The 27,667-nt window shown below is 34.6% G+C and overlaps 1 protein-coding gene across 1 annotated transcript in view; it reads right to left on the bottom strand.

The window, feature by feature from the left end:
• Positions 1-27,667, bottom strand: part of kcnh7b (potassium channel, voltage gated eag related subfamily H, member 7b) — a 97,302-nt gene that overhangs the window by 8,259 nt on the left and 61,376 nt on the right. The window contains exons 8-15 of the mRNA XM_088929853.1: positions 24,259-24,684; positions 18,167-18,566; positions 16,788-16,987; positions 13,723-13,975; positions 7,139-7,344; positions 6,281-6,368; positions 4,251-4,535; positions 1,113-1,269 (exon numbers count right to left, since the gene is read on the bottom strand). Coding sequence (XP_088785979.1) covers positions 1,113-1,269; positions 4,251-4,535; positions 6,281-6,368; positions 7,139-7,344; positions 13,723-13,975; positions 16,788-16,987; positions 18,167-18,566; positions 24,259-24,684 — 2,015 coding nt within the window. The remainder of the gene's footprint in view (positions 1-1,112; positions 1,270-4,250; positions 4,536-6,280; positions 6,369-7,138; positions 7,345-13,722; positions 13,976-16,787; positions 16,988-18,166; positions 18,567-24,258; positions 24,685-27,667) is intronic.

Genomic DNA, 27,667 nt, shown 5'->3' with positions numbered 1-27,667 from the left:
TACTGCCACAAACTCTGTCTTTTCATGACTGAGGTGACAAGTGATTTCTTTTCTACACTGGAACAGGGAAGATTGTTACATTCAAGATTCATCTCCAATTTCAACAAATCTTATATCCTGTATTTTATTTTAGCGAGTTATGACCATAATTTCTATCCTATTAAGTTTTCAAACCTGAATAACATCAATACATTTTTCATTTTCACTAAATTATAAAAGAGACTCTCAAATATAGGCAAAACATCAGGTTTCCACTGTGGTGTAAATTGCACATTGTTTACCAGCATCTCGATACCAACTGCAGATTCATTTGTGAGGTTTTGACATTTTCTAAACACAAGTTAAACTACCGTTTCTACTGAATGCTGTAGCATGTTTGTAGTGTCTTTAAAACCACCAATTTGCAAGACAAAACAATGCATGCCTTCCCACTAAGTCAAAGCCAATTCAATTTTCCATGTTGATGCAAATCCAAACAGTATAAACATAGCTTTATAAAATCTGGGATAAAAAAGCTACATGCAGAGACTAGATCAAATGTTCTTTAAGGTTAATTTTCCACAGTAACAGAAATGAAAGCATAGACCAGTTAAACAGTTTTGTACCCGAGACTGAAACAAATTTTGAATGCACTATATTTCAAATAATCTCAAATATGTTACGGAAGAAACCACATAGAAATCAGTCTAAGTGAAAACTGCATTACCCACTTGCAACTCGTGTGATTAATATATCCTGAAAAGAAGTAAACAAATCTAATTGAATACAAAGTGCTCCAAACTATGTTAAATCCAATTAAAAACAATCATGACTTCATTCATCTTATTATTAATGACTGTATCACTCTTAACCATTGCTCTTTGCTACAATATACATGATAGGTATGTACAGTAAGCATTTACAATAAAAGTGACTTATCACTATTTTTTGATGATTAAAATGAATTTTCTATTTGAGCAGTCTGATCCACTATTCTACATTTATGTCTTATGTCTCTTAATATTGAATAAACTTGGGTTCCACAGCCTTCAGAAACTACCCCAGATTTTGTTTCCTTTGGTAGACATTAGCTTACGCATTTCAGAAAGCTGGAATGTCAATTTGATAGTTACCTATTTAGCTGTTCTTGAAGCAGGTCTAACCTGTGTTCCACTTCTCCATATGTAATTTCACTTTCTGTTTCTGAGATGCCCCTCATAACTTGAGATTGTGCTGAATCATCTGGATATTCCTTAGACTTCTCAGAGTCCCATTCTTCACATCGGAGATCTGTCAGGAACAACAACAAAAAAATACAAATCCTATTTTTTCCATATATAGGGCAGCCATGTAGAGGGCATTATTATTAATCACTCAAACAATAAACCACAAAAATAGAACACAATAAATCATCTGTGAGCTACATAATTTTGTCCTGTCATTACTAATTTATTAACTTTGTGCCACTCGAACCCCCTCTTGCAAGGATCACAATCTCAGCTGTACCACACATGACCAGAACGAGCAGGCTATCTCCAGCAGTGGGCTGTGAAGGATAAGGATCAATTGTGTCAACTGTTGTCTACACTGTGTGACTGAGTCAGTGATCTGAACTGCAAATTATTTCTTCTTTTCCAGACATTGCATATTTTACTCATTTTACGCAGGAATAAAACAAATATATTTTAACCTATTTTCTTTTGAATGAGGGTTTTGAAATTGGTTGATAACTGAAGTGTACACCAGTACTTAAAACAAATATAATGCATTTTTCTAAGCATTTTTTATTAAATGTATAGTACATGGGTTTTACTGCGAGCAAACTGTGATCATATTGCTCTTTCACAGTGGTGATGGTGAAAAAAACAGACAGATAAATATAAATAATATTTGGAATAATTCGGACAACAATGTACAAATTTGCACTTTTACAAAAACAGGGGACATTTCTTTCATAGAAGTGATATGGTATCTGCAATATACAGATTTTTAAAATCTGTAATACACTGTAAGTATACTTAAGCAATAAGAATTGCTTCAGGAATAGTGTTCAGGAAATATCCCATAAATACATTTCAAGAAAAAAAATAATATATTCTAATCATTTTTGTATTAGCTAAAAGCCAGTACCAGACAATAAAATTAGGTTCTGCGAGTAATATTTCACTAATTACAATTTGTAGGGCAAAACCACCAGTTATAGGCCACTCTATTACATTACCTACGGAAGATGCCAGCAATAATTTTGCTTGAGGTCAAAAGATGCAGAAACACTTTAGTGTGGTCTGAATACAGCAAGCCATAAACCATCATGTCTAAATTATCTAAAAATTCCAAAAGATTAAATTTATCCACTTAGTTACTGAAAGAGATATTTTTATTGTTTCTGCTGTAAAATGGCTTAATGTGAATCAATCTGGTTGGACAAGGTATAATCCACTACAGCCACACAATATTTCAATTTCTAAATGGATTTCAGGCAATCATGCTGTACTTTCATCAATAAAGACAAAGGCAAAACACTGCATTATGTGTTCTACCTAGTCAGGCTCAGGATGTTGTCATGTTTTGTTGCTTATCCTGTTATAATATGCCCTGATTTGGCAGAAAACAACCCTCACAGGTATAGCCTTTTCATCATTATCTTAAGTCTCCTTAAAAGCTTTAGTATGCTGTTGCCAGCCATTCTCAAAGGAACACCAAGAGTGTGAAAGGCATTTAGCTCAAATCTCAATGGGAATGCAGAGGTTTGCTTGCATTGTCAGCCTATATCCCAAATCTTTCAATCTGGTCACTCCAGGACAGACTGCCTTTTTCTGTGGCAGTATGGTATTAACATCTTTAGAAGAAAGAACTGGGGCATAGACATCAGAAATGCATTTTAGGGAAAGACACTGTAGAGGATTTTACTAAAGCCTCTAAAAGGGCTATGATTTGACTTAAGCTTTGGAAAGGACTTACAGGCTCTGAATCTTTTCCGTACTCGTTTTTTTTCCAAAGTCAGTGCAGGGCTTTGGGAATATATTATGAATTCTATTATGGATGTTCCGAACCAAATTGAATGATGCAGCTTGTATTATTTTGTTCTGCTTTATAATCAGACATATTGGATTGCAATCAAAGTGCATTTATGTTTGCTGCCTTAGTTAGCAGTACAACCTCATCATCTTATGTGAAGTATAAAATTGATGGGGTCAAATAATATAATGTTATATTATCAATACTAATTTACTATGAAATAATAATAATAGTATATCATTACAGTACATTTATATATCATTTTTCAACCCATAGCTTCATCAAAGTGCTTTACATTTAGGTGGATACCCATTTCAAAAAGTGCAGCACCTATGTGAATGACGCATGATAGTCATTATTCACCAGCAGCCCCAAAGCACAGCAGGTCAGGTGGAGAAGGGACAAATTATTTCACCGACCGAACATAGGGGAAAATTTCAATGGGCCAGATTGTGCAAGCCCAGAGTGGAATTTAGTCAGGACAACGGTGTTAATAGTCTTACCTTTATGAACATTGCCCCCTTTACCCCCAGAAAGTCAGGCTTCAGTTTAAAGCCTTATTTGAAGGACAGTACCCCCGTCAGCACTCTGCCCCTCCATGGTACTTGGGCATTCATTTAGAAATTCTGTTACAGAGGGAAGATGCCCAACTGCTCGTCTGATATCACCATTTGCAACAGCAGTCTATTGTTTGGAAGTCTCCCATCCCAGTACTAACCTGACTCAGCCTTTGTTGAAATTTGGCCTGAAATTTGACAACTTCAGGCCACATAGTGGTAGCACTTTTGGATGTGCCCATTAACAACACCCTGACAACATGTAGCAGGCAACTAAAAATTATCTTCATAACACAATCTATGGGGAGATCAAATAGTATACTCCGTGAAGGAAATCTAAGTGGATCATTTGAGAGTTAGGATTTCCAGAGGCAGAACAAGTACAGTACAGTCATATCACAAATATTGTACTAGGAAATGGTCTCTTGAGCAACACACTGAAGCTCATAGTCTGGGAGTAAGGATTCCCTATACTGAGATGTTTCACTTAATGGGTTACTTCCTTTTCACTATTAAAATTTAGTGACTTATCTCTTTTATCTCTTTCTAGTGTTTGGGTAGCACTTTCTCCTTTCCAATTAAATCTTATTTAAAAGGACTTGGGACACTGTATAATGCAAAATTGATTTGCTATACTGTATGTTCTGTATGCCAAATGGTATTTAAAAAAAACATTTGTCACAGTTGGGCCATTACCTTTGTAAGATTGACTCCTTTCTATCCTTCTGTTCCTGGATTCAACTTCACTTGTCTGGACAAATCCCAGTCCAGGCGTATGGTCCATTATGGAAGGATAGCCGAGGATTCCAGAACACAGCTGCTTCTGTTCTTCATCTCCAGAGTTAGAAAAAGATAATGTAGGTTCTTTTCTTTCTTCTAACTCTTTCCATGAACACTGGGGATAAGGCAGCTTCTCCTGCGCTTTGTTATTTTCCTGTTCTTCTGTATTTTCCCCTGTAGAATCACAGTCAGTATGAACTGCTGGAACATAGAGTTCAGCGTCACGGAAATGATCCATTAGAAAGAAGACAACTAAAAAACCTGAGCTCTGGGAGTACAAAAAAAAAAGTTTTTTGTAATTTGCACAAACTGCAAATTACAAACCAACTGTACAATGGTAACTTTGTTTGCAAAAGCTTCTTTTTCTACTCTGTGGAACTTTTCCATCAAATCTAGGGTTTTTAATGTGAGACTGATGCCTGGGTCAATATCATCCAGGCCTCCAGAATCCCAGACAAGTTAAAGGCATTTTTATACTACACACACCTGAATATATGTGATCAAGAATATTAATATGAGGTAGGCTGAGTATACTCAGTGTTGTGCATTATTGGTGTCACAATGAACTACCTCCATTTAAAATGCAATTAGCAGTCATTGCCTCCTCACTAGATCCCACTTTATCAAAATATATTAACTACCCTCTAGGTGTAGGATGGTTTTGTTTAAGAATTTTAAAATATCATAGTTGTAATTACTGTACACTACTTACTGTACATCTCTATTCTGGCTAAAGAGTACTATGGGGATGTCTCATTCAACAGCTAGAGAAAACAAATGTGCAGCCCTATAATGGATCAATTGGAAAGACTGAAATGCGAGTTAAATGGGCTCTGGGATTAGTGATCGGCGTCACCTGTGTGTGAGGGATCGATGAAGAAAAACTCTCGACAACTGAGCTGTGAAGCAAAAGGCAGCTCAGGCCTTATATTGTAATTAGCAGTTTTAATTATTTTTAATGGGGAAACATAATGAGCCAAAGGAGCCTTTATAGGGACATCATGGGATAAAAAATAAAAATTGAAATTGCTGAACACAGAGTTTACAGTATATCAAATATATTAAAGCTCTTCAGTAGAGTATGGTTTTTATTATAAGCATTGGCCCTCTTAACAAAGTAATCCTACTTAATTACATTTGGTAAATGTGCAAAATAAAATACCTGCAAATAAAATTCTCTTATTTTGCATTTAAAGAATGAAAGAAAAGGCTTTTCTAACTATGTCAGAAAAGCCATACCCAATTCTGAGAGAGCATTGAGAAATATACGGGAGTGGAAGATGCAGCTTCAAGATCAGCCTGAGTAAATTATTTTCTCAGGCTGTAATTCTGGTTATTTAGCATGACTCACTATCCTTGTGCATTCTGGTCATTCCTGAAGTAGAATAGAAAACAGTTGTTTAATACAATTAAGTCTGTTCTAAACACCATACTAATGTTGAACACTACGTGGCAAATCCTATAAAACATGAGCCATGCTGGGATTTTAAAGTCTTGAAGGATGCCATGTGAAGTAATTTCTTCTGCAGAACAGACTGCTGCTTGTGTTTGTGCCAGTGCTGTACACACTACATAATGAGTGATATTTTTGTCTTTCAAGCTATTAAAAGTACCAGTCCTTTTTAGCCGAGTTTGTTATAGCCAGTTATTATACCACTAGACTTGGCTACCTGTTTTAGCTCTTGGAACTGTGCTAAATTTCCTGGCCCCCACCCATTTTCCCAGTTTTGGAAAGACAACATATTAATCTACTTGGCATATCAGCACAGGATGGAAGAGAAGGGCTCATGTGTTCCCCTGAAATGCGCACTGGCAGCTGACATTTTTCAAACTGCCAGCCACAGAGTGCCTGGAGCAGAGTCAGCTTCAGTTGAAGGAGTGATACAGTAGTAAATAATGAATGGGACATACTGCACATACGGTGAAAGAGATTATTTAGAATTTACCTGTGTCTGTTTTGCGGTTAAAAGAAATCTTTCGTCTGCGTCCTTTGCTGTCCTCCCCATCAGAGTCGTTAGTATCCGAGAAGTCTGTCTGCAATTAAACAATATATATTAGATATTTATTTGTCTGTGTATGCTTCTTTACTAATATATCAAACTATTTTCATTTTTAGATGTTTACCTGTGTGAATTTTAATTTTTTGAATTGCTAAAGGTGTGCACTTACTTCTGTAAAACAAATAGCATTAAACCTCTGACTTTAGCAGCAGGTAGAAAGGATCAAAGCTGTAACATTGATTCTTGCATTGGTATTCTGTGAATTTTGTTTTCTTTGAAATATGCATTTATATACACGGTATATCTTTTTATTTTTTTTAAAGTGAATTTTATTTTACTTTCATAAATGTAAGGGATTTCTTTTAACTAATATCATTTTTCTGGCTTCTTTAAATTTAGTGAATACTATTATTCTGTGCCTTTATCAAGTTTTAGGTCATACAGACCGAGGATTAATTGTAAACAGTCCAACCAAGGACATTCCACTGATCTAAAAATACACCAGATTTTACTGCTCTTATTCACCGTGTGCAATCAATCTAAAAACAAAATATATCAGAAAATGCACACATGGACAACAATGTAAGACTCACCAGACTCACGTCCTTAGTTTCTTTAGTATTAATGTATTAATCTTGCTATAATAAATACATTGTAGATAACAAGAACAAAATGAACAACATATCCATTAAAATATCCATTAAAAAAACCTAAAACATGGATATGATAAAGGTCAGCATAAGGCAAATCATTGAGTCACAAATGTTTTCTATCCCATTAATGAAAGCAGTCCTAATAAAATACCTTTGCATTGTCATCACGTAGATTGAAAGTGAGTTCTAAATTAGTCAAGAAATGGTCAGCAAATTCTGGATACATATCAAGCACTTCTAACAGATCTTCTCTTTGAATTTTATGCAAGTCACAATAAGTTAATGCTCTGACATCTGCATTGGACTTTCCAGGTTTTGCGTAAAGGTGAATCATTTCCCCAAAAATGTCATTCTTCCCTAGAAGAAAACACAAATATTGTTCAAATGAACAACAGCACAAAAATTGGTCTTATTGGAGGTTTGTAGTAACCTTATCATACAAAAAAAGTTTAAACAAATACACTTCCTAATTTCTTAGATCTTTTGTTTTTGAAACCGTATTCTTATATTATTCTGTTATATCACTTGCAGTTTTATTATCCTTTTAGGTAAAGTTATGGACTGATTTGAGTCCTGTCTTTCAAGTCAGCCTCAATTTGTCTCACTTGATGATTGTAATTACAGTTATGTGTTGTGCAGTTTGGTGTCCCTCAGGATCTCCTGCTTGGTCCCCTTGAAAATCATGAATACAATCTTGATTTTCATTTGTATGACAATTGTACTTAATCACAGGCAGATACTGATATTTGCCAGCCAAGGAAGTTTAATCAATGGTCTTATCACTGGCTATAAATGAGATCTTCTTATCTTAACTGAAACCTGGACAAGACTACATTATACCACATTGTTATGGCAAGGTGTAGACAGACGCCCATCTTTGAATTACAAGATTTATAAGTCGTATGTTTGAAGCCAAAATTCTCTCTTCAGAATTCAACTTTATATACAGTATACAGACTTGGCACCTATTCGACATTTCTGTCAGAGTTTTATGAATTTCCATGAATTGATATATTTGGTAGTATAATAGTCCTACGCTATCTACTCCCAGTAACACCCTTGGTCTAGCTAGTATTTATGGCACTGAAATTCAGCATTTAAACAAACAGTCTCCAAATGCAAATTCCTTCCAATTCTTCTCTTATAAATTTCCAAATCCAACCAGCAAACTGAAGAGATATATTAAAACTCTGCACCTTAACTCCAGTTGTCTTTAGATTTATAAAGAATTTAGAATGCAATCACCACCACCAGATTTTGCCGAATCACAAACAGATCAAATGTTATTGCAAGTAGCACTCTAGACAGTGCAACATCACTGAGAATCAAAAGGAATAAAAAAAAAATCTCCCTGAATTGGGAGAATTGACATTCACTCAGATTAGAATGTGTCATCTCATTTTCAAACTACTTAATCCTGGTGAGGGTTGAAGTCAAATTAGTATGTCTTGAAGGTAAATGCAAATAGGAGCCATAAAGACACTTTTTTACAGAGGGACAGCATTATAATAATATTTTGTGATTTATATTTATTTTCACAACCACATCATTCAAAATTCAACACAACCTAAGAAAAATAACCGTCCCGCACCCCACCAAAAACCTGCTTACCCATCTTCCTAGGTGGCAGCCCTTTCCTAGTTTTTACCTAAGAAGTTACAAAATACCATCAACAGACAGCAACAATTCAACACGGTCTGACTGTGTCAGCAGCAGCACTCCTCTGCCACCGACACCATGGATATAACAAGAATAACACATTTTAAGAATATAATAGAAATAAGAAGACGAAGATCCAGTGATACTGGGAGAGGGAAGGAGAAGGCAAACAGAGCTCCAACAATGTTTTTAGCTACAGTCAGACATGTCAGCCAGATCTGTGATTGCTGCTGTGAAAGAGCCAGATTAGAAACATCACCCACCATCCTTGCATGTACACAGCATTTGTGCATCTAAAATAAGTTCAATTCTTTACCCATGAAGTTTTGCACCCATTTGGGTGATGTGTGGTGGTGATTCTGCACCAGAAGATGTATTACACAACTGTATAACAGATTATACAGAGAAATGAGAAAGTGCTTCACTAACTGAATGGAGAAGGTACTTCAGTAAGGCTAGATTGTACTAACCCAGGACACTGGGTTTAACACCCAACTCCTTTGAAAAGTACCATGTGATCTTTAATGACCAAGTTGTCTAGACCTTTAGTTTAATACCACATCCAGAGTACAGTACTTCAAACAGAACAATGTCTCTGGTTATCATCAGCTGCTATTGCATCTGTGTTACAGAAACCTAGCCAGGACCACCAGTTACTTAACAACTACCATCCTATTTCCAAAGACACCTTTTCTTTAAAATAAATCTGGAATGGGCAGTAACAGCTCAGTTAAACTCTCATCATGAATCTAATGGGCTTTTTGGCCCTTTTCAGTCTGGGTTTTGATAGAAATTCAGTAATGGATTTGCACTTGTTAAGGTAACTTTCTGTTGGTTTCTGAAGTTTGGTCTCTGAAGTGCAGCTTTTGATACTGTCAATCATGACATGATGGTTAATTTCATGGACAATTCTCAGGATAACTGGGAACCAATTTGTAAATCATAGCTGTTTAAACCTGTTATCCCACTTACTCAGGGTGCTGGCACTTTTACTATTTTGTATTCACATCTTTCCTTTTGGTCACATTATTCTACATGTTGAACTTGAGTTTTACTGCTATGCTGATGACACTAAATTTGGTGAGGCTTACTTGCAGAACAAAACAGACAGCATGTGTCTAAAATTAAGATATAGCTGCAAGAGCCAATTCTGAACTGTAACAAAATGAAGATTGTATTCATAAACTGACACCATCTGCTTCATATTTGTCTTCCACCTGTATAACATTTCTTGGTTTCTTGGTTCTCCACGCTCTGAGTATGTGATGCTGAATTATTGATATATAACCTTATCTCACAGATTACACTATTCCTACGCCTTACCTACTGCAGTATCTTCTAATGTAGGCTGTAATACACTACAGTATGTCCAGACATCTGTAGGTCATGTGCTAGCTAGTACTCTTGATCAACATACATCTCCTGTTCTCTGTAAATTACACTGGTTCATTATATAATTTACATAGACTGGAACATAAGGTTATACTGCTCACTTAAAAAAATCTTATGGCCTAGATCAATGTTATCTTTTCTAGAGAATTTGTTATATTAATATAGTTCAACACTAACAAGTTAAACACATCTGTGGATCTTTTCACTATACTGTAGTAATTAATATGTTATTTACTCTTAATATTGATTAATTTGCTGCATTTCCCCTCTTTCCTTTAATGATTTTATTTGAGATTTTATACAAAATAAACATAAGGTACAGACTAAGACAGTAAAACATTTTTTAGATTTATTAAGTAATTATAGGATGATGGGAAATGAACAGTTGCTGGAAGACCGCTGAGATAAAGCTGTCTGTGCGTAACATATCGATTAACTGTGCAACTGCAGTGTACAGTATATTGTGTCAGACACTCTGCCAAGATATGCGGGCCAAATTCAAACATGTTAATGTTAGAACTAACTAATCATCCCACATTAAATATCAACATTTGCTACTGAAGCATGTGAAACTAGAAGAGCATAAATTAAGATAAAAATAAGGTAGAAATCCTGTATCTGAAGTGATTATGGTTCCTCGTTTTTTTACTTTTTGCTTTTTAGTTTAGAAGATTTGCTTAGGACTCATTGTGCTTTGATCTTATTATCCCAGCAGATTCTGTAAAGACCATTCACTGTGTGGAAGATAGACATGTTTAAGTAAGGCTTAACCTGTAACACCTGCTTGAAGCCAACTGTGAGATACTGGAAAAAATCCTCTAGTCATTTGAAAGACTTGTTAGTAACACTGAATAGTAAAACTGAATAGCGAAATTGACTTCACATACTATGTGGGGAGCAGAAGATTAAATCCAAAAATATGCAATTCAATAAATATTTCCCTTCTCTTTAAAAAAATTCTTTGCAAAGCTCTTTACATAGGACTCTTCACAGCTGCCATATCTTTTTACAAGAAGCTGCAAAACTGAAATGTCTTCCACCAGGTCAGAACTGCAAAGAGATATTGTTTTACAAAGACAGAACAACTTGGGGTTTTTCCTTGCATTGTAGTTAGTGTGGGAGTGCAAAGCTATTTTCTTCACAGAAAATGAAAGCTGCATTATGAGTAATCTGACTAGATTTGCATTATTAGGAACCTGGCAGCAGTAATTCAGATACATTAGTTCATCCCTAACAGTCTTTTTTTTCACTGCAAATGAAAAACTGTCTAGTCTAGACAAAAGAAAAAAAAAATCTAAAATCACAAGAAAGATGCACATTAAAAGATTTGGGCCATAACTACTAGCAGCAAATTTACCTAAGCAATATATATATGAAATCATCTTAAAGTTATATATGGAAACAGAGATCACAGCAAAATGTGGGAAAAGCTGTTCAATACAGAAATTCATTTCTAAAGTACAGTATGTAAATAAATATTTTTTCTGTTACCTCCACTGCTTGGTCAACTGCAAGACCAAGACTAGTCATTTTAGCTCAAACTGAAAACAAATCTAGGTTCAACATGTAAGCTTTCTTTATATGAGAAATGTGAGAACAGCGACAACATACATTTAAATATTTTTTTATGAGGGATTTCAATTCATTTTGTAGAAGGAGGATACCCGGACATTTTTATGGAAAGATAAGTAGCTAAAGAATGATATGCTGTACACACTGAACATACAATTCTTATTAATATGGCAGTGTGACAACTCCCTATCGTTTATTATATGGAAGATTTTTTAATGTAACCCCTACAGAAGTATTGAAACTGTATATACCTTAATTAATAAATATATATAAAGCACGTTTTTTTATCTCTTTCTCAGAAATTACCAGTGGAGTTTGTTTTTCTGCCCACTCTGCTTTAAAACTACAGAGAAGCCAGAAATCTCACCAAACTGACTGCAATCTATTAGAACACAAAAAAAGGATTGGAAGGTTTGTTTTAAAACCACATGGGGAATGTTCTTATTAAATAAAAGAGTGCAGAAAAGTCACAGGTATGAAGTACTACTGCAGAGCTGTACAGCTATTAAATGCAGAGCAGTGTGCAAGGGCAAAAATGCAGATAGATACAGGTAGTTAGTCTGTAACCTCACATATACATCAATAATTTTCTTAGAAAGGTCTGCAGTTAAAAAAAAAACATCTGTATTATTTATCATAATGCAAAATTAGAAGCATTAGAACAGGTAACCAATTGCATTCTCATACTGAAGCAACCATAGTACCAAAATAGCAATGTACTGTAACAATGATGCACTACACGACTAATGTTAAAAATAACTATATTACAAAATCTGACTTTCATGAACAAAAGAGAACATACATTGTACAGCAGTAGTGTGTTCTCCTGTTGTGTTCCACAGCAGGCAAACATTTTTGCAGCTCTGCGTGACTTTTGAAACAGGTATCTGTAAGGGTTAGTGTGTAATATTAGTACATCGTCAACTCTTTCAGCAATAAGTGACTATCTGTTTGGATGTAGCAATTATTTTTCTTCTCCCCTTGGAAAGAGAAGACCTCTTTGACTTGAAACGCTGCCAGCTTTAATGTACTCTGTGCTGGGCTGAATCGGAAAATGAATGGCTGCATAGTATCTTAGTTGGGACGTAATACTGTGCACCTATCCCTCAGGGAATGTCAGTCTCTGCAAATTAGCTAATAATATATTTCAAACAGCAATCCTCTACAGGCCAGACCTTAAGTGTTTCACCTATTTCATCTAAAAGTGAAGTACTAGAAAGTATGCAATTTTTCTTTATTACACATAGCACTTCTACTTGTCCAAAATACCATAATCATCTGTTGTTCAAAGCGTTATTTACAGCTTCTTATGAATGCTTGTAGCAGCTATGAGAAACAGTGAGGAAATTATCATCAGTTTTGCCACTGCACACTCATCAGACAACATTGCTGTGAATAAATAAATCTGCACAATGAATACTGTAAATACAATTAGCCACATTTTACATTTTTCTTGAAGCTTATCATGATCCAATTTCCATTTTTACCAAGAAGAAAAAAAATCATGAAAAAGATATACAGTATGTATAACAATGACTGGCATCCTGGATATAATTCCCATTACACATTTCTTACAGTATTTAAATTTAATTACAGGAATATCACAACACTTTATTTGTATTTTTTCACTAAACCTTCAGAAAGAACTTGTCCTCCCACTCAAATGGACAAAATTAAAGTTTTACTTAATTTTCTCTGTTTGGCAAAGCTTTTTGACAGAACCAGAAAAAGGACAAGCCTAATACACCTAGTCAGTCCTGCTTTTAGTTACTTCACAGCATTAATAAATTTTCAAAAGAAGAAAAAGGAGACCTTTTTGCTGCATTTCAGGTTTAATTGTCACAGTGTACAGTGGAGGACCTGTTTTATCTATGTTTATTTATTGTATGGAGTGTAACGAGTTCAAAAGAATGGAAAAATTTCAGGAGCAAAGAAAGTCTGATGGTTCCATTTTTACATAAATGATTAGGCAATTCCATGGCTGGGTTCACTGACATGTGGTGATAATGCTTCTTTTGGAACACATTTGTATCAATGCGTTTGGGTTACTGCACTGCAAAAAGAGTTAATTATAATAACATAAAATTAACACAGTATCCACGGGGTACTTACCAAGTATTGCAACAACAATGTCATCCTTCAGGATTTCAATGGAGCCCCGAGACAGGAAGTACAGTGCAGTCAGGACATCTCCACAATGCACCAGCGTGTCTCCGGGAGGAGCATGAGTGGTTTTAAATCTCATGGCCAGAGCTCGCAGACAACCTTTGGTAGCTCCTCTGAAAGCTTTGCAGTTTTGAAGCAAGCTCTGGTTGAGGTGAAGGCAAATATCAGCCTGCAGACATTCCGGAAACCCCTTTAGGACCTAAGCAGGAACATTTCAAAATAAAAAAAACACAAGAACTATCAATGCTAATCATAGTCATCAGCAGACAAAAGAATACAGGGACATACACAAACAACAGATGTATACTACCATACACTTTCAATCAATAAAGTAAGCAAATTACTTTCTGAACGTAAGGTATTTTTCTAAAATCAATGACCATATTCAACACAAAATACAAAAGATTAAAGGATAGAATTTCCAACTGTGGTATTCCTAGGTCGGAAGTAAACTGTATAATATCTGATTTAAATAAAATAAATAAAAAATGAAGCTTTCCTTTTGTACAACTGGACAGTACAAACTATGAAAACACTACAGGGCCAAACCATGGGATCTCAATAGCTTGCTACAACAGGTTCTGTTCTGATCTTTCTCTTCCTTCAGATTTCATAAAGACACATTTTTTGTTTTCGGTCCTATTCAGATAGTTAACTTACACAATCTCCAAATAATTCTTCAAGGAAAAGGAGACAGATATTAATTTTGAAACATGCATATTTATGTGGGAGTCTGAATTCTAATGTAAAAATAGAATAATTTTAATAAGGCAAAAGAATACATCTTCCTGCTAAATAAAGCTAAATATATTTTATTAAACTGATTAAACTGGCATTACTATTACTCCTAATACTAATAACAAACCTACTCATTTATCATCATTATTGGTACTTAATTTTTACCTCTAGTATTGTAATCACCAAAGAATTTCACAAATGTAATGAAAAAATTGCTTTTCAATATGATTTTTTTTATTTCAAACCATGCCATTTCTCTTAAAAACGGTTTTTTATTTGAAAACAATTTGATGAAAGAATTTTAAAATAGTGCTTTTTCAGGAATTTTATAAAGATGATGGGAGTTTGAAAGAACAATTCAGGATATTTACTAAAAAAAATCCTGTTGTTTTTAAAATATCTGAGTAGGAGCATCATTTGTCATCTTTAGATGCCAAAGTACCTTCAGAATTGTTTTGTAAAAACAACTTACCTCTCTGGATCAGAGGGATCAAAAAGAGAACTACAGTAGTTTTCCTTTTTAAAATAAAAAAGTTAGAGTCTATTTTTCTAAAGTATAAAAAACACCTTTGCTGTCTGTTTTTTTACCATTTAATATATCCATTATTTTCAGCTACAGTACAGTATTTTATTTGCTAAAAGTATAAACAGTATATTTTCAATATACATACACAGTTAAAATAAATATATTTAGCTTTATTGCTAATTGTTTTCATGCTGTATTGTTCGCTGTACTAAAATGATTATTCCAAAAACTTTATCTTTAAAATATTTACATAATTTATTTTAAATAATAATTTATTTTGATAAAACTATTGTTATTGTTATATTTTAGTATGCACTCAAATCTCAAAATATTTAATCATTTTCATGTCATTCTTTGGTAACTGCAATTGAAATCTAATCTTTATATTTTATATAGCAAATCAACATAATTTAAGATGTGTACTGCATATTTTATTGTGAAACATTTTTAATGAAAAACACCCTGGAATAAAGACATAAAATATTTTACTAAAATCTTCTGTACTGAAGAATAGTTGTCTTTTGCTTATGAACTTTTCATATTTTCCGAGAGGGGTTTGCTATAAGTAGAAAAAGAAAATAGGCTCTAGGTCATAAAAAGAGTATACCAAATTTGTAAAAACATTACTAGAAAAATATTTTTCAGGATAAGTCTAAAGCTGATATCCATAAGAGCAGTTAGTAAATGCTTTAGTAGCTATAAATGCAGCTCTGTGAGACTGTAATAATGAGAAAAAGTAACAAAATATTTGCCAGGTGCAGGTATATTTCAAAAACATAAATATACTGTATGTTTTCTTCCAATTTAATGATACAATATATAAAAAATCAGAACCGAAAGAGTGCTGATTTCTGTATCTTAATTTGTTTTTAGAAGTGATATGAAAATAATGGTAGCATTTTTAAAGACACGGATTTCATGCAGGAACCAAGGTTGCAGATCTACATGCAAGTCAATCTGTGGCATATGCACAATGTTTGCAATCCAAAGAGCCACACTAATTAAAAGCTGGCATGCATGTGTTTGAGCTGCAAAGAAAAAGAAAAAGCTTGGCTGCTGTGTTACTACAGTGTATATTTATATTAATTTTTTTTCTCAATGAAAATAGAAGTCACCATATGCACATGAACCAAAGTCTTGTGCATGACTTGGGTGAGAAAAATTAAACAAACACTGAATTTTATTCGAAACAGATCGTGTTATTCCACTGTTTTCTTTAGGTTGGAAATCATGCCGAAATGGCCCTGCTCATCTCTCCTACTTACTTCTGCAAAGAAAGTAATTTTAAAAAAGAAAGCTATTTGAAAGCCTGAAAAAAAATCCACAAGCAATGATTTCTTATAAAAATGGTAATCAGTTCGATTTTCACATAAATACCTCCTGCTCTTACCAGAGTTGTGTAGTCATTCCATTAGATATGAAGCAGACAAGAAAAAAGGACAAGTGGTTTTTAAGTACATTGAATACAAACAATCCATTTGGTTGTAAGCTTTATTATCATTTTTCCAGATGGAATGGACTAGTATTTTGTTAATTGTGTTAAACACAATTTCCTACAATGTTACTTTTGATAAGTACAAGAACTAACAGCAAACAGAGTGCATTCAACAGAGGTAGTATAGCTATTATCACTAGTGTTGGTTTAGTATTTCAAAGAAGTAGTAATTGTAATATAGTATTATAAAGAAGTTAGTTATGGTGTTGCTTCCATATTTGTATTGGTAAATTGTTGTAATTATGCACATACCATATTCATGTCGATGCCATTAGTATATGTCCAAGCATGTTGGAAATACTCTTCCAGTCTCTGCCGAAGAGGGTTAGGAATCTGATGGAATCGGATAAACTCTTTCACCCGAAGCATCTGCATGTGGTACCTTGCTGTGCCAGAATACAGCCTCTGTATAATTGCTGACACATTCCCAAAGATACTGGCGTACATCAGTGCTACGAAACACAGCAGATAAAAAAAAGTCCTCATGGGAATTTAATTTGTACTGTTGCCTCGTTTTCTCTTTTCTGCTGGAAACTTTTACGTGTAATTTGATTGTCGTTTTCATGCATGAAATGATAATTTCATCTACATGAAATAGGACAAAAGAGGATTAATTGCAAAAATAAAGAAGTAAAGCTTTAGTAACAGTGCCAAAAACTGACATTATCAGGTCTAATTGTTATCTGAAAACAATCAGGACACATACTGTAGCTATGAGGTGCCGTTTAGGCCATTATTCAAACTTAACCTCTCATACACACAGCAATTGCTCTCACATACTGTACATACAAAATGATCTCTCACACACACAAATTGCTCTCACGTACACCACCAATGCTCTCATACTCTCCATTTTACCTACCTCTTACATTCATATAAAATGCTCTCACATTCACTAGTTTTACCTTGCACATACACATAAAACACTCCTTCACAATGTGAACATGAGAAACAAAACTAGTGAATGTGAGTGAATTTTATGTGTATGTGAGAAGTAAAACTAGTGAATGTGAGAGCGTTTTCTGTGTGAGAGGTAAAATGGAGAGTGTGAGAGCATTTTGTGTGTACGTGAGAGCAATCTGTGTGTTTATGAGAGGTAAAGTTTGAATAATGGCCTAAATGGCACCTCATACATAGCTAGTGCATTTATGCATTACCCCTACTTTCTGTTTGTTATTGATCCTATATTAGAGGATCTCTATATTTTAGAGGAAGTTTAACTGTATTGTAATTTAAAAGACTGAGAAGAAAATAATGTTTTTGTGCTGTACAAACACAGGGTAATTTGGACAAAAATCCTTCTTTAGCTCTAAAGAAAGAAATGTGAACACAGAAGTAAACTGGTTCACAACTCCGTGGTTATACTTCTTTCGACACAGTTGTAAAACTAAATATTTTTGACTGAAACATTCCAAAATTATTTTTTTTAAATCATTTAAACTGCGAGTACAGTTCAAAGTAGTTTTTTATAGACTGATTCCCGTATGTTATTCACATTCATAAGCCTGATCAGATAGATCTTTTAAAAACTACGCTAAACATGTAGGAAGTGAGGAGAAAACAACATATTTAAGGGAATAGATACAAACCTTCTGTAAAATAGAATAGTTAAAAGTTTAATTGCCACTCACAGCCAATCAGCATGACGCATATGGAGAAAATTTTTTCGGAGTTGGTATTTGGAGACACATTGCCGAATCCAACACTTGTCAGACTGCTGAAGGTGAAGTACAGTGCAGTAACATATTTGTCCTTAATTGAGGGTCCGGAACTTGCATCGCTATAGTTGTACCGCTTCCCAATCTGTATCCCAAGAGAATCAAGCCAGCCAATTTTATGCACCAGATAAGGCCTTTCCACATTTCCAATGGCATACCAAATGCAAGCAAGCCAATGTGCAATTAGTGCAAAAATGCACATAAGAAGCATCAGTACTGCGGCACCGTATTCAGAATAGCGGTCCAGCTTACGAGCCACTCTCACCAGCCGCAACAGTCTTGCTGTTTTCAAGAGCCCAATCAAAGTGGTTGTCTAAGGACAGAACACAAGGATATCATATTAGTTTCTGAATGACTTTTGTGATGCATTCAGATTATCAAGTATAGAATAATAACAGAAATCAAAAGAGATACAGCTGACACAAGACAACAGTGACAACTTTATGTAATGAGTACTCATCCTTCGACATGGAAATAGGATTAAAGGGAGAAGGTTAGGCCTTGCTTAACTTGATCTTTCAACAAGATACAACAGCAATAGACAGACACAGAGCATATGGCTTGGCATGTTAAGGTTTTCAGAAGGCATTTAATAACATTCCTCATGAAAGATTATTTCTGAAATTGCACACAGCACGCATTCAAATTAATGGGAATATTTAAATTGAGAACTGGTTAATGGACAGAAAATGAGAATACAGATAATAAGACCTCATTAAGAATACAAGTTTGGTAAAAATAAAGATGTTGCCAGTCTGGATCAATTCAATGTAGAATGACCAGATACATTATATTTCCAGACTTAAAGGAATAGGAATGTTCTTTAAGAGGACAATCACACTGACACACTAAAATGACTGAAGTTGTTTACAGTTGAACAGAGAAGGCTATGAAGAGGTGCTGATACAAGCATTCAAAGTGCTAAAAGGCAAATACAATGTTAACCCAGGGATTACCTGCAGAATCAGTAGAAAAACAAATCAAACACATCAAACACAAACCAGAAAACACAAGTGGAAGTTACATGGAATAGCAGGTAAAAATATAAACAGGAGGTATTTTTTACACAAAGAGGGGGTCTGGAACAAGGTAATAAGTATATAAATCAAATAGGCTAGGTGCGTCAAATTTCCTTTCTCGTATAACCTTTCTTATGTTCTAGACTTTGAAAGTCTAAAGCTTTATGCTTTATCATAATCACCAATTGCTACTCAGTGGAAGCTTTCTTATTTTAATTAGCATGCTTACTGCAATTTGTATACTGTATAACACTGATCCTACCCGTTAAGTATTACTTAACCTATTCACAAACCTACAGTAAACAATAAAGGAGATGTTCAATCATTATGACTAACATAATGACTAACTGATCCAAACCGAGCCATTATTTGTATACTAAATTTCCCTTCAATATAAAATAGCATGTTGGGCTAGTTTGAACAATGACAACAACAGAAAAGCAAGAAAAGCTAAGCTAGCTGCACTTCTATACAAACATCTTGCTTTACTTAATCTTGGCATGTTTCCATGGCCAATGGGTAAAATCTGAATTAACATGAAGTTTCAATAACAACCAGCCCTGAGATATAGCAAATCCTCATTCATAAGTCATGGTGTAGGCATAATAATTAAAAAAGACATTATGCTTTTACCCTAGATGTCACTGTTTTATTGATGAAGTTCATTTACATTTATTTGCAAATTTACCTGAAATTTACTAACCAGTGTAAAATTAGATTTGTATGTATACCTGGCACTGAATATTCAGTATTATGGGTCATAGTAATGGCTGACAATACTGTTCATTTGGTGTCTTCAATAGCCTTTTGATAAAAAAATAAAATGTACTGTATCTAATATAGAGAGATGACCTCCTCAGTTTCTGTACATCAATTCTTGTTGGGCATATATTTACTCCAGGGTCTTCTGTACAATCTATTGTTTAAAAGTCAGCACTTGCACTGATAATTTTAAAATTCTCTCACATATAACCAAAGTAAATCATTCAAAAAGGTAGCAATACTAAAACACCTCATACTAAGCAGAAAGCTGCCATGGTCAATATTGAGTTTGGCATAGTTTCAATTACAAATCATGATAATATTGCACATTTGTAATGAAGTGACATTTCCTTATGAATGGCTGATATAGATATGTAAGCATTTACGCAACACTACAAGGACTGCAATTATGTCTTGTGAATTCACAATAATGCTGGAATGTTTGAAATTGAAGCTGATAAAATCATTCATTATACATTCAATGGTCTATTTTTCCACAAAAAATGAAAGCATTAGGAACATCACATTTGAGAATTAAAACTTTACAAATTCTACTCATACAAGACAGAAAAAAAATCGGAGCCTTTTCTTGCTATATTAGCTCAACATCTAAAATGGATGTCATTTCTCTTACACCAATGACCTTGGTTATGAGTCTGCATGCTTCACAGATGGGCAGAGTGTGGTAATGTGAACCTGCAGATCATTTCATGACTGCCAATGCACATTTTTATTTTGCTCAAATGCCTGGGAATAATGTTGGAGAAATAAGACTCTATTGAAATATTTTTTTCCGAGTCAAAGCCTTCATTAAGTCAAACGCTCATTCAGTTTGGTGACCTATGCAGGTGCTATGGGGTACCAAACACAAGACTGTTGAAAGCAGCCGCATGTATTGTTGATATAATCTCCAGTTTACAGTAAATCTTTACTAATCAGTTTTTGTTTTGCCATCCATTTTTCAGTTCAGTAGTAATTAATTCCAAAGAACTACGCTCACATAACAAACTTGTATCTTGAACACTATGACAAAAATATTGAGGTACTGTATCAAGGTTGGTAAGTATCCATTCTTTATATTGCATTAATACTGTAACATCATTACAATCTTTTTTTGTGTGGAAAAAAAACAAGTGCACTGATTCACATCTTCTTACACATTGCAGCTGGCAAAGAGCTAATAGCTTGGTATCAGGAAAAAGCTTTTATTGGTCCTGTTTTGAAGATTTGTATCAGTTTAGGATATTAAACATTAACACTGAGAGGCTGTAGGAGCTATTCATTTGTCACAGCATGTGGGAATGCATTCATAGCTCTGCCTTTTCCATCCACAGCTGGTGTCCTTTGAAAGCTAAGCAGGATGTTTTATCACAAAGTTGAGAGTGTTGTCTAAGATCTTTTTCCATTGGGTTGCAAGCAGTTCTATCTCCACTGGAAGCAAGCATTGATAAGACTGTTTTGCTTCCACAGTTGCATATATAAGACCTAAAGTATATTATAAATAACCTATCAAAAGAGTAAGCAATGTCAGCAATGCTTATACTTTACCTTATCGACCTATAGGTAATGCATCACTTCCTATCATTTGTTTTGTGTTCTATCATCCTTCATGAGGGGTTTTAAACACCAGAAAAATTAAATATCTTGTGTTTATTGTCTTCTGACAGGCTTCTTACAGTCCAGGAAAGAAAATTCCTGTCCTGGTGTAACATTGTGTTGCATTGTGAATATTGACTCAGGCAACTAATTGCAGTATGGCGACAACACATATGAAATATCATTTATCACTTTCCGGTACTGCATTTGATGAACATATACTGAAGGTCAAAATAGAGTTGCCTTTGTATGTTCTATTTTCTAATGTTAAAATCCCTCTACTCATATTTATGTATAGATTATTTTGCTAGGTACTCCAGTTTCCTCCAAAGCTCCAAAGACAGAAAAAGAAAAGAGACACAATGTTTCAGCTGTGGAGCCTTCTTCAGGTCACACGTCTGAAGAAGGCTCCACAGTTGAAACATTGTGTGTCTTTTCTTTTCCTTTCAGCATGGAATAAACCTTTATCTGTTTCTCTACTGTTGTACTGTAATCATTTCGCAGAACATTTATTGAATAACCTTTTTGATTTTGTGAGTTAAATTGTCGAAATTAACATATCCACTGTTAATGAACATATTGCTGAGATCTATTAGCTTATCAACCCACAATGCACTTACTGGTATTATTCTGGAAAATGTCATTCATTGTTAACTGGACTGAAGCACTTGCTGGGCAGACAATATATGACATTTTGCAAGTACAGTACAAATGCAAGTATATTAAAGTTAATGGAATCGCTGTGAAATATTAACAAGTGTTCTTCTAAATAAGAAGACAGGATATATTATTTGCATTATTTTCAAAGATTAATTCTATCTCAATAGCTTAGGTTTATTTAATGTTTTTCCTTCTTCAGAATTGCCTTTTTTCTGCATTTTTCCTCTTCTTAAACTATTCATTCAATGTTAGCCTCCAATAATTCACAGAAAAAGCCACATCTGGATTACATCAGTGTGTTTCTCAGCATTTTGGAATCACCCTGATTGCATCAAGCACTGATCTATGATTATCCTAGGATTACACTTAAAACTAGGTGCCAGATACAATCCACTGAGATTTCCTGGTAATATCACGTGCTCTTGATTTGGGCTTTATTAATGATGAATTATATAGGGTGGTCAATCAGTGACAAGGGAGTATACACGTTCACTTATTCACACTATTAAAATGTTGATATAATATCCTTTTATACTGCTAAATCTCTCTTCACTTTAAGAGTGGGTCTCTCATAAAGTGTAATACATTGAAGAATTCATGTTGGGAAGTAGGTTAAATTAAAAAAATAGATCTCAAAATATTCTAAACAAGAATGGCAGACATTACACGAGGGACACTACTTCTGAAGCTTAGGCTCATAGCTCAAACTTAAGCAGACCTCCTTAAATTTACAGTATTGTAAAACATGCACATCACTATACTGTACTATAGACCAGTGGTCGCTCCAATGGAGAGTAGATTTTGAAAGGCCTAGAACAATGCCATTCTGACCAATTCGGGAGGTGATTTATTAAATAATATATAGATAATTTGCAACCTCTGTGTACGTTTCTGCTCTTAAGGACCACAGCCCTCTTAGTTGCTTCAATCTCAGATGTCTTGCTTAATTGATCAATTACATCCAAGTGTTCCCAATCTTTAGAAGCAGTGACCTGGAAGACAAAATGGATTGGGGATATCCAGGACCAGAGCTGGAGACCCTTGATATAACTTAAACATCCAATGCACATAGCAGTGTGAATAATAACAGACATGGATGCATTCAAACACATTATACGTTGGGAATGTTGGGAATGTATGCTTGAAACATGCACCATATAGCAAAGCAACGGATAGTGAATGAATGTAAAAGGTTCTGGATACAGTCCAGAACCTGTATTGACTATATAAGAGTACAGTCTACAAAGTTGCATAAGAATAATTTTAGTTGCATGTTTGGACTTGTTTGTGGTTTTTGATAGACTACTAAAATGTTACAGTGTAACATTGTCACTCCTTCTCATTTGAACTGACTCCAGCACCTTTTTTGTCTACTTGTCTCTTGATGAAAGCTTATTCATTCTTCTAAAAAAACTGTAAATGCCTATTTCATTTCACAAAAACTCTTTCATCATTGTAATACAAATGAAATCTGTGAAAAACAACGAAGCTGTATCACCAGTAAGTATATATTCCAGATAAAAGGCATGCACCCAAGCACTCAAATTGCATTCACGCATAAATTATGAAATGAAAAGCAAATACAATTTGGGAAAAAATATACATCGAGGCAACAATGTGTGCCCTGATAGTGAACAAAACTATATTATCATTGACACGGCAATAACAAAGCTATTTTATTTGTAAATGTTGAACCACATTACAATTTGTTTAACAAACTACCTTTATAAAATCCTGAGTGAAGGTAGCATTTTGATGACTGGTTTTCCCAAGTAAATGTCCAAAAGCCATATATTTCTTATATATATAAATTATATATAAGTTATAATTAAGTTCTTGAATGAATGCAAAAGCACACAAATATAAACTATTATATAGTTAATCCAGAGAAGGTACTTCTGATCCGTAATTGAATTGCTTACAGTACATATATCGAAAGGAAGAGGAAATGCATTCATAACAACTTACCTCATCAGACCCTGATCCAAATATAAGTAGATCAAAGGGAATTGCTGCCACCATATCGATTAGGAACCAGCCCTTGAAGTAGTGAATCGCTATTTTTGCTGGGTCGCTGACCACTTCCTCATTAATGTTGACATAGGTTGTTCTGAAGTTGATGAGAATGTCAATGATGAACATAATATCTACTATCAAGTCTACAACATTCAAAGGATTGCAGGAATATCCACACTCTCTTCTCTTTTGTTCCTCTCGGTCATTTAACAGGAATGCTGCAGAATATGGCGTGAATATGGCAGTATATATAACTAATAGAAGAATCAGCCAGTCCCAGACTGCCTTAAAAGGACTATAGTGAAGAATGGTAAATTTGTTGATGCGTGGAGTCTGAAGTTTGTATTCTGGCAGAACATCTGCTCCCAGTGAAAGCACCTGTAATAAGCAAAGATAGAAAGTATTCTAACTACTAACATTACAGACATGATCCAGCTGTCAAACGTGCAGGATTTCATATTTAAATATTTAGTTTTTCTGCAGCACAAAATCTTTAAAAAAACAATGAATTTGAAACATAATTATTGGAAAGGAACTTGAATGTCACACTAATGTCATTACAGACTCACTGAAAATACCAGGTTAAATTAGACCCATTTTAAAGTAGAGCTATAGCTGTGAAGCAACTCAACATTTTTTATTCGTTTTAAATTTTGAATCGCCAATTATGTTTGTTATACCTAACCAATTTTGCACTTGCCAATTGTGTGTTTTTCACATTTTGGTTCTCACAAACAGTCCCTGCAACCTCATACAGGAGAAAAAGAGGAAGTCCTGCCCACCCACCTTCAAGCAACTCATTTTAGCATATGCCCTGTATAGGCCCTGTACAGGAAGTTTAACACTGATTGGAGGAGAGGCACATCATTCACTGCTAGCAAGGCTTAACCTGCAATTTAAGACTGCAGGCGTCCTATGGGAGCCAAGGGAGTCCAGGTTGAGTAATCACACCCTAATCTCAACAGCCTTCAGTCAATTTTTGCACCAGTAATTGGGGAATTGTATTGTCAGGTAGTGACACAACACAGGGCCAAGCTCAACCTTAACCCAGACAAGAACTTTTACCAGTTAAAACTTCTGAGGCCGCAATACCCTAATATATACAGTACCTAACTGAAGTAGGTTATTTTTAACAGAAATGGTAAAAACCTGCACTGCCACCTACTATACTGTCTGTTCTGTTGTTTGTCATAGATGTGTTTGTTTCCATGCAAAGTGATGTACTGTAACATTCTCCAAAATGCATTCTGAATAAGGTACTGATATTGGGGTGTGCAGCTGTGCGTGCAATACAAATAATTCTGTCTCTTTAACTGCATAACATTACACAACCCAGCTCTTGAACTTCTCATATTCCTTATCCCTCTCACACCAGCTTCTAACTCCTCTTGTGTATTAGCTAGTACATAATTCTCATCTCTACTAAATTGATCACATTACATATTTATATACAGTATTTAAAAAGCATGACTTAAATCCTTTTGGGATTTGAGGTTTTTCTAAATGGAACATATTAAACTAGGCAGTCATGTCCTATACTGTAAATGATAAATTAGTCGGCCCTTTTTTAAGATGAACTTAAAGTCTACAGGGTCCATGGTAAATTATCTAATACAAATAACACAAGAAATCTCTGTGTTATAGTTCACTTGCTGCAAAAAGAAAATGAAAAACCACATTTAGATTTTTGATGGTGCTTATTTCAAGCAAGTAGCTGGAAAATACTTACATGACCTTCTTCTGTTAGTTTCTGCTGTTTGTCTTGTTGAATTGCATTATTCAGTTAGAGGAAATTGGAAGCAAAAAAGCATCTGATGACAATTATTGTGAATTTTCTATATACAGTACAGTATATGTGTACTGTATGTTTCATATCTGCTACGCTGATTTTAATACAAGTTTTGTTAGAGCTAAATAATGTTTATAAATGTTTTTAATCTAAGGATCACAATGGCCTGTGGGAGTAAACTTGTTGTTGAAGCCAATTCCCTGGTTTCTTTCACGCAAGGGCTGGATGTGATCCTTGGATCAATTAACTACTAACTACCAAAAAGGGCTGAATGACCTCCTCTCGTTTGTATCTATCGCCGTAATAATGATAAGAATAATTATCTGCCTTTGAGATGGAACAGATTCCCAGAGACGAACTGCTTTCACTTGTATATATTTCTGGTAATTACACGTCAGGGAATAAAAGCTAGTATTGAACTACATCTGTTTTTTCTCACTGAGCACCAGGCATTCCAAAGGGAAATCAAAATGGTTTATAAACATCCAATTTGGTTAAGTGGACTGCACTCATATTTATTTCTGGACAGACAGAGAAGATAACATTTAAGAGGAAAAGAATACATGATGTGCAGTTTACAGACCATGAACAACATTTTTACGTACTGTATACTATATAGTGAAAACGTAGTATTGTCAGCATACAAAACAGAGTAGTCATAAAGAGTAAGAGTAGATAAAAAAGACTACTCAATGCAAATGCAATTAAACTGTTTTACTGCTGGTTTGAATATGATATAATTGTTAAACATTACTGTAAAGAGATTTGCAGTACATAATCCACGAATCGTGCTCCAAATTAATCCCTTCTTTCTGAAGGTTTTGTTTTTGAATTTCATTATGTGCCTGCCTGCTGGGAAAAACAAACCAAATTTATCTAATTCTTTGTAAACAGTTATTATAGTTACCGAAAACCAACTTAGAATTGCAAGTTACTCCAAGACAATTAAAAAAAACACAGTAAATTATACCATTCATTTTCACAAGCTTCATAAACCCAAGAAGGAGACCCCTCAACACACCTGGAAGTCACATCAAAAGAGTGGTTATTTTAGATGCTGTAGTGTAGTGTCTATTTTGTTTTGCATGAGCCATCTTAGGAACGAATAAAAAAAGAGATAAATAGAATATTTTTGTTATGTCCTTGCTTTAGCCTTGGTGGAAGAATCACTTTTCTGAGTGAGGCATTCCACTTTGAAGTCCAGATGCATCCTGTTATACGATATATTCTTATAAGGTTTCTAAGTGTGAAGATGTTCTTCTCCAGTCCTTGAACTTTTGAAACTGCGGAATCATTCTATTTTCTGATCCTGCTTTCTTCCTAGCAACAGCTATAAGACAGGACACTCCAGCACTAGAAAGAGTGTGTTTTTGGTAATAATTTGTATGGAGTGACAGATTATTGGCAGGCCTTATCAGTGAATAGATAAGCCATAAAGAGTTTAGATAGTGTTTCTTTGTCTACACAAAATGGACAGTGCTGTGTGTCTTGCTGGTACTGATAGTGTCCCTAGAGGCCTCTGAAATAAAAATTATTGTCTGCTATTCTTTGGAAAAAAATATTTTTTTGCTT

This window comes from Atractosteus spatula, chromosome 13 (genome assembly GCF_055471065.1).
Source record: "Atractosteus spatula isolate fAtrSpa1 chromosome 13, fAtrSpa1.hap1, whole genome shotgun sequence".
NCBI lineage: Eukaryota > Metazoa > Chordata > Actinopteri > Semionotiformes > Lepisosteidae > Atractosteus > Atractosteus spatula.
The sequence above is the reverse complement of the archived record's forward strand: the minus strand, read 5'-3'. Positions and strand labels throughout refer to the sequence as shown.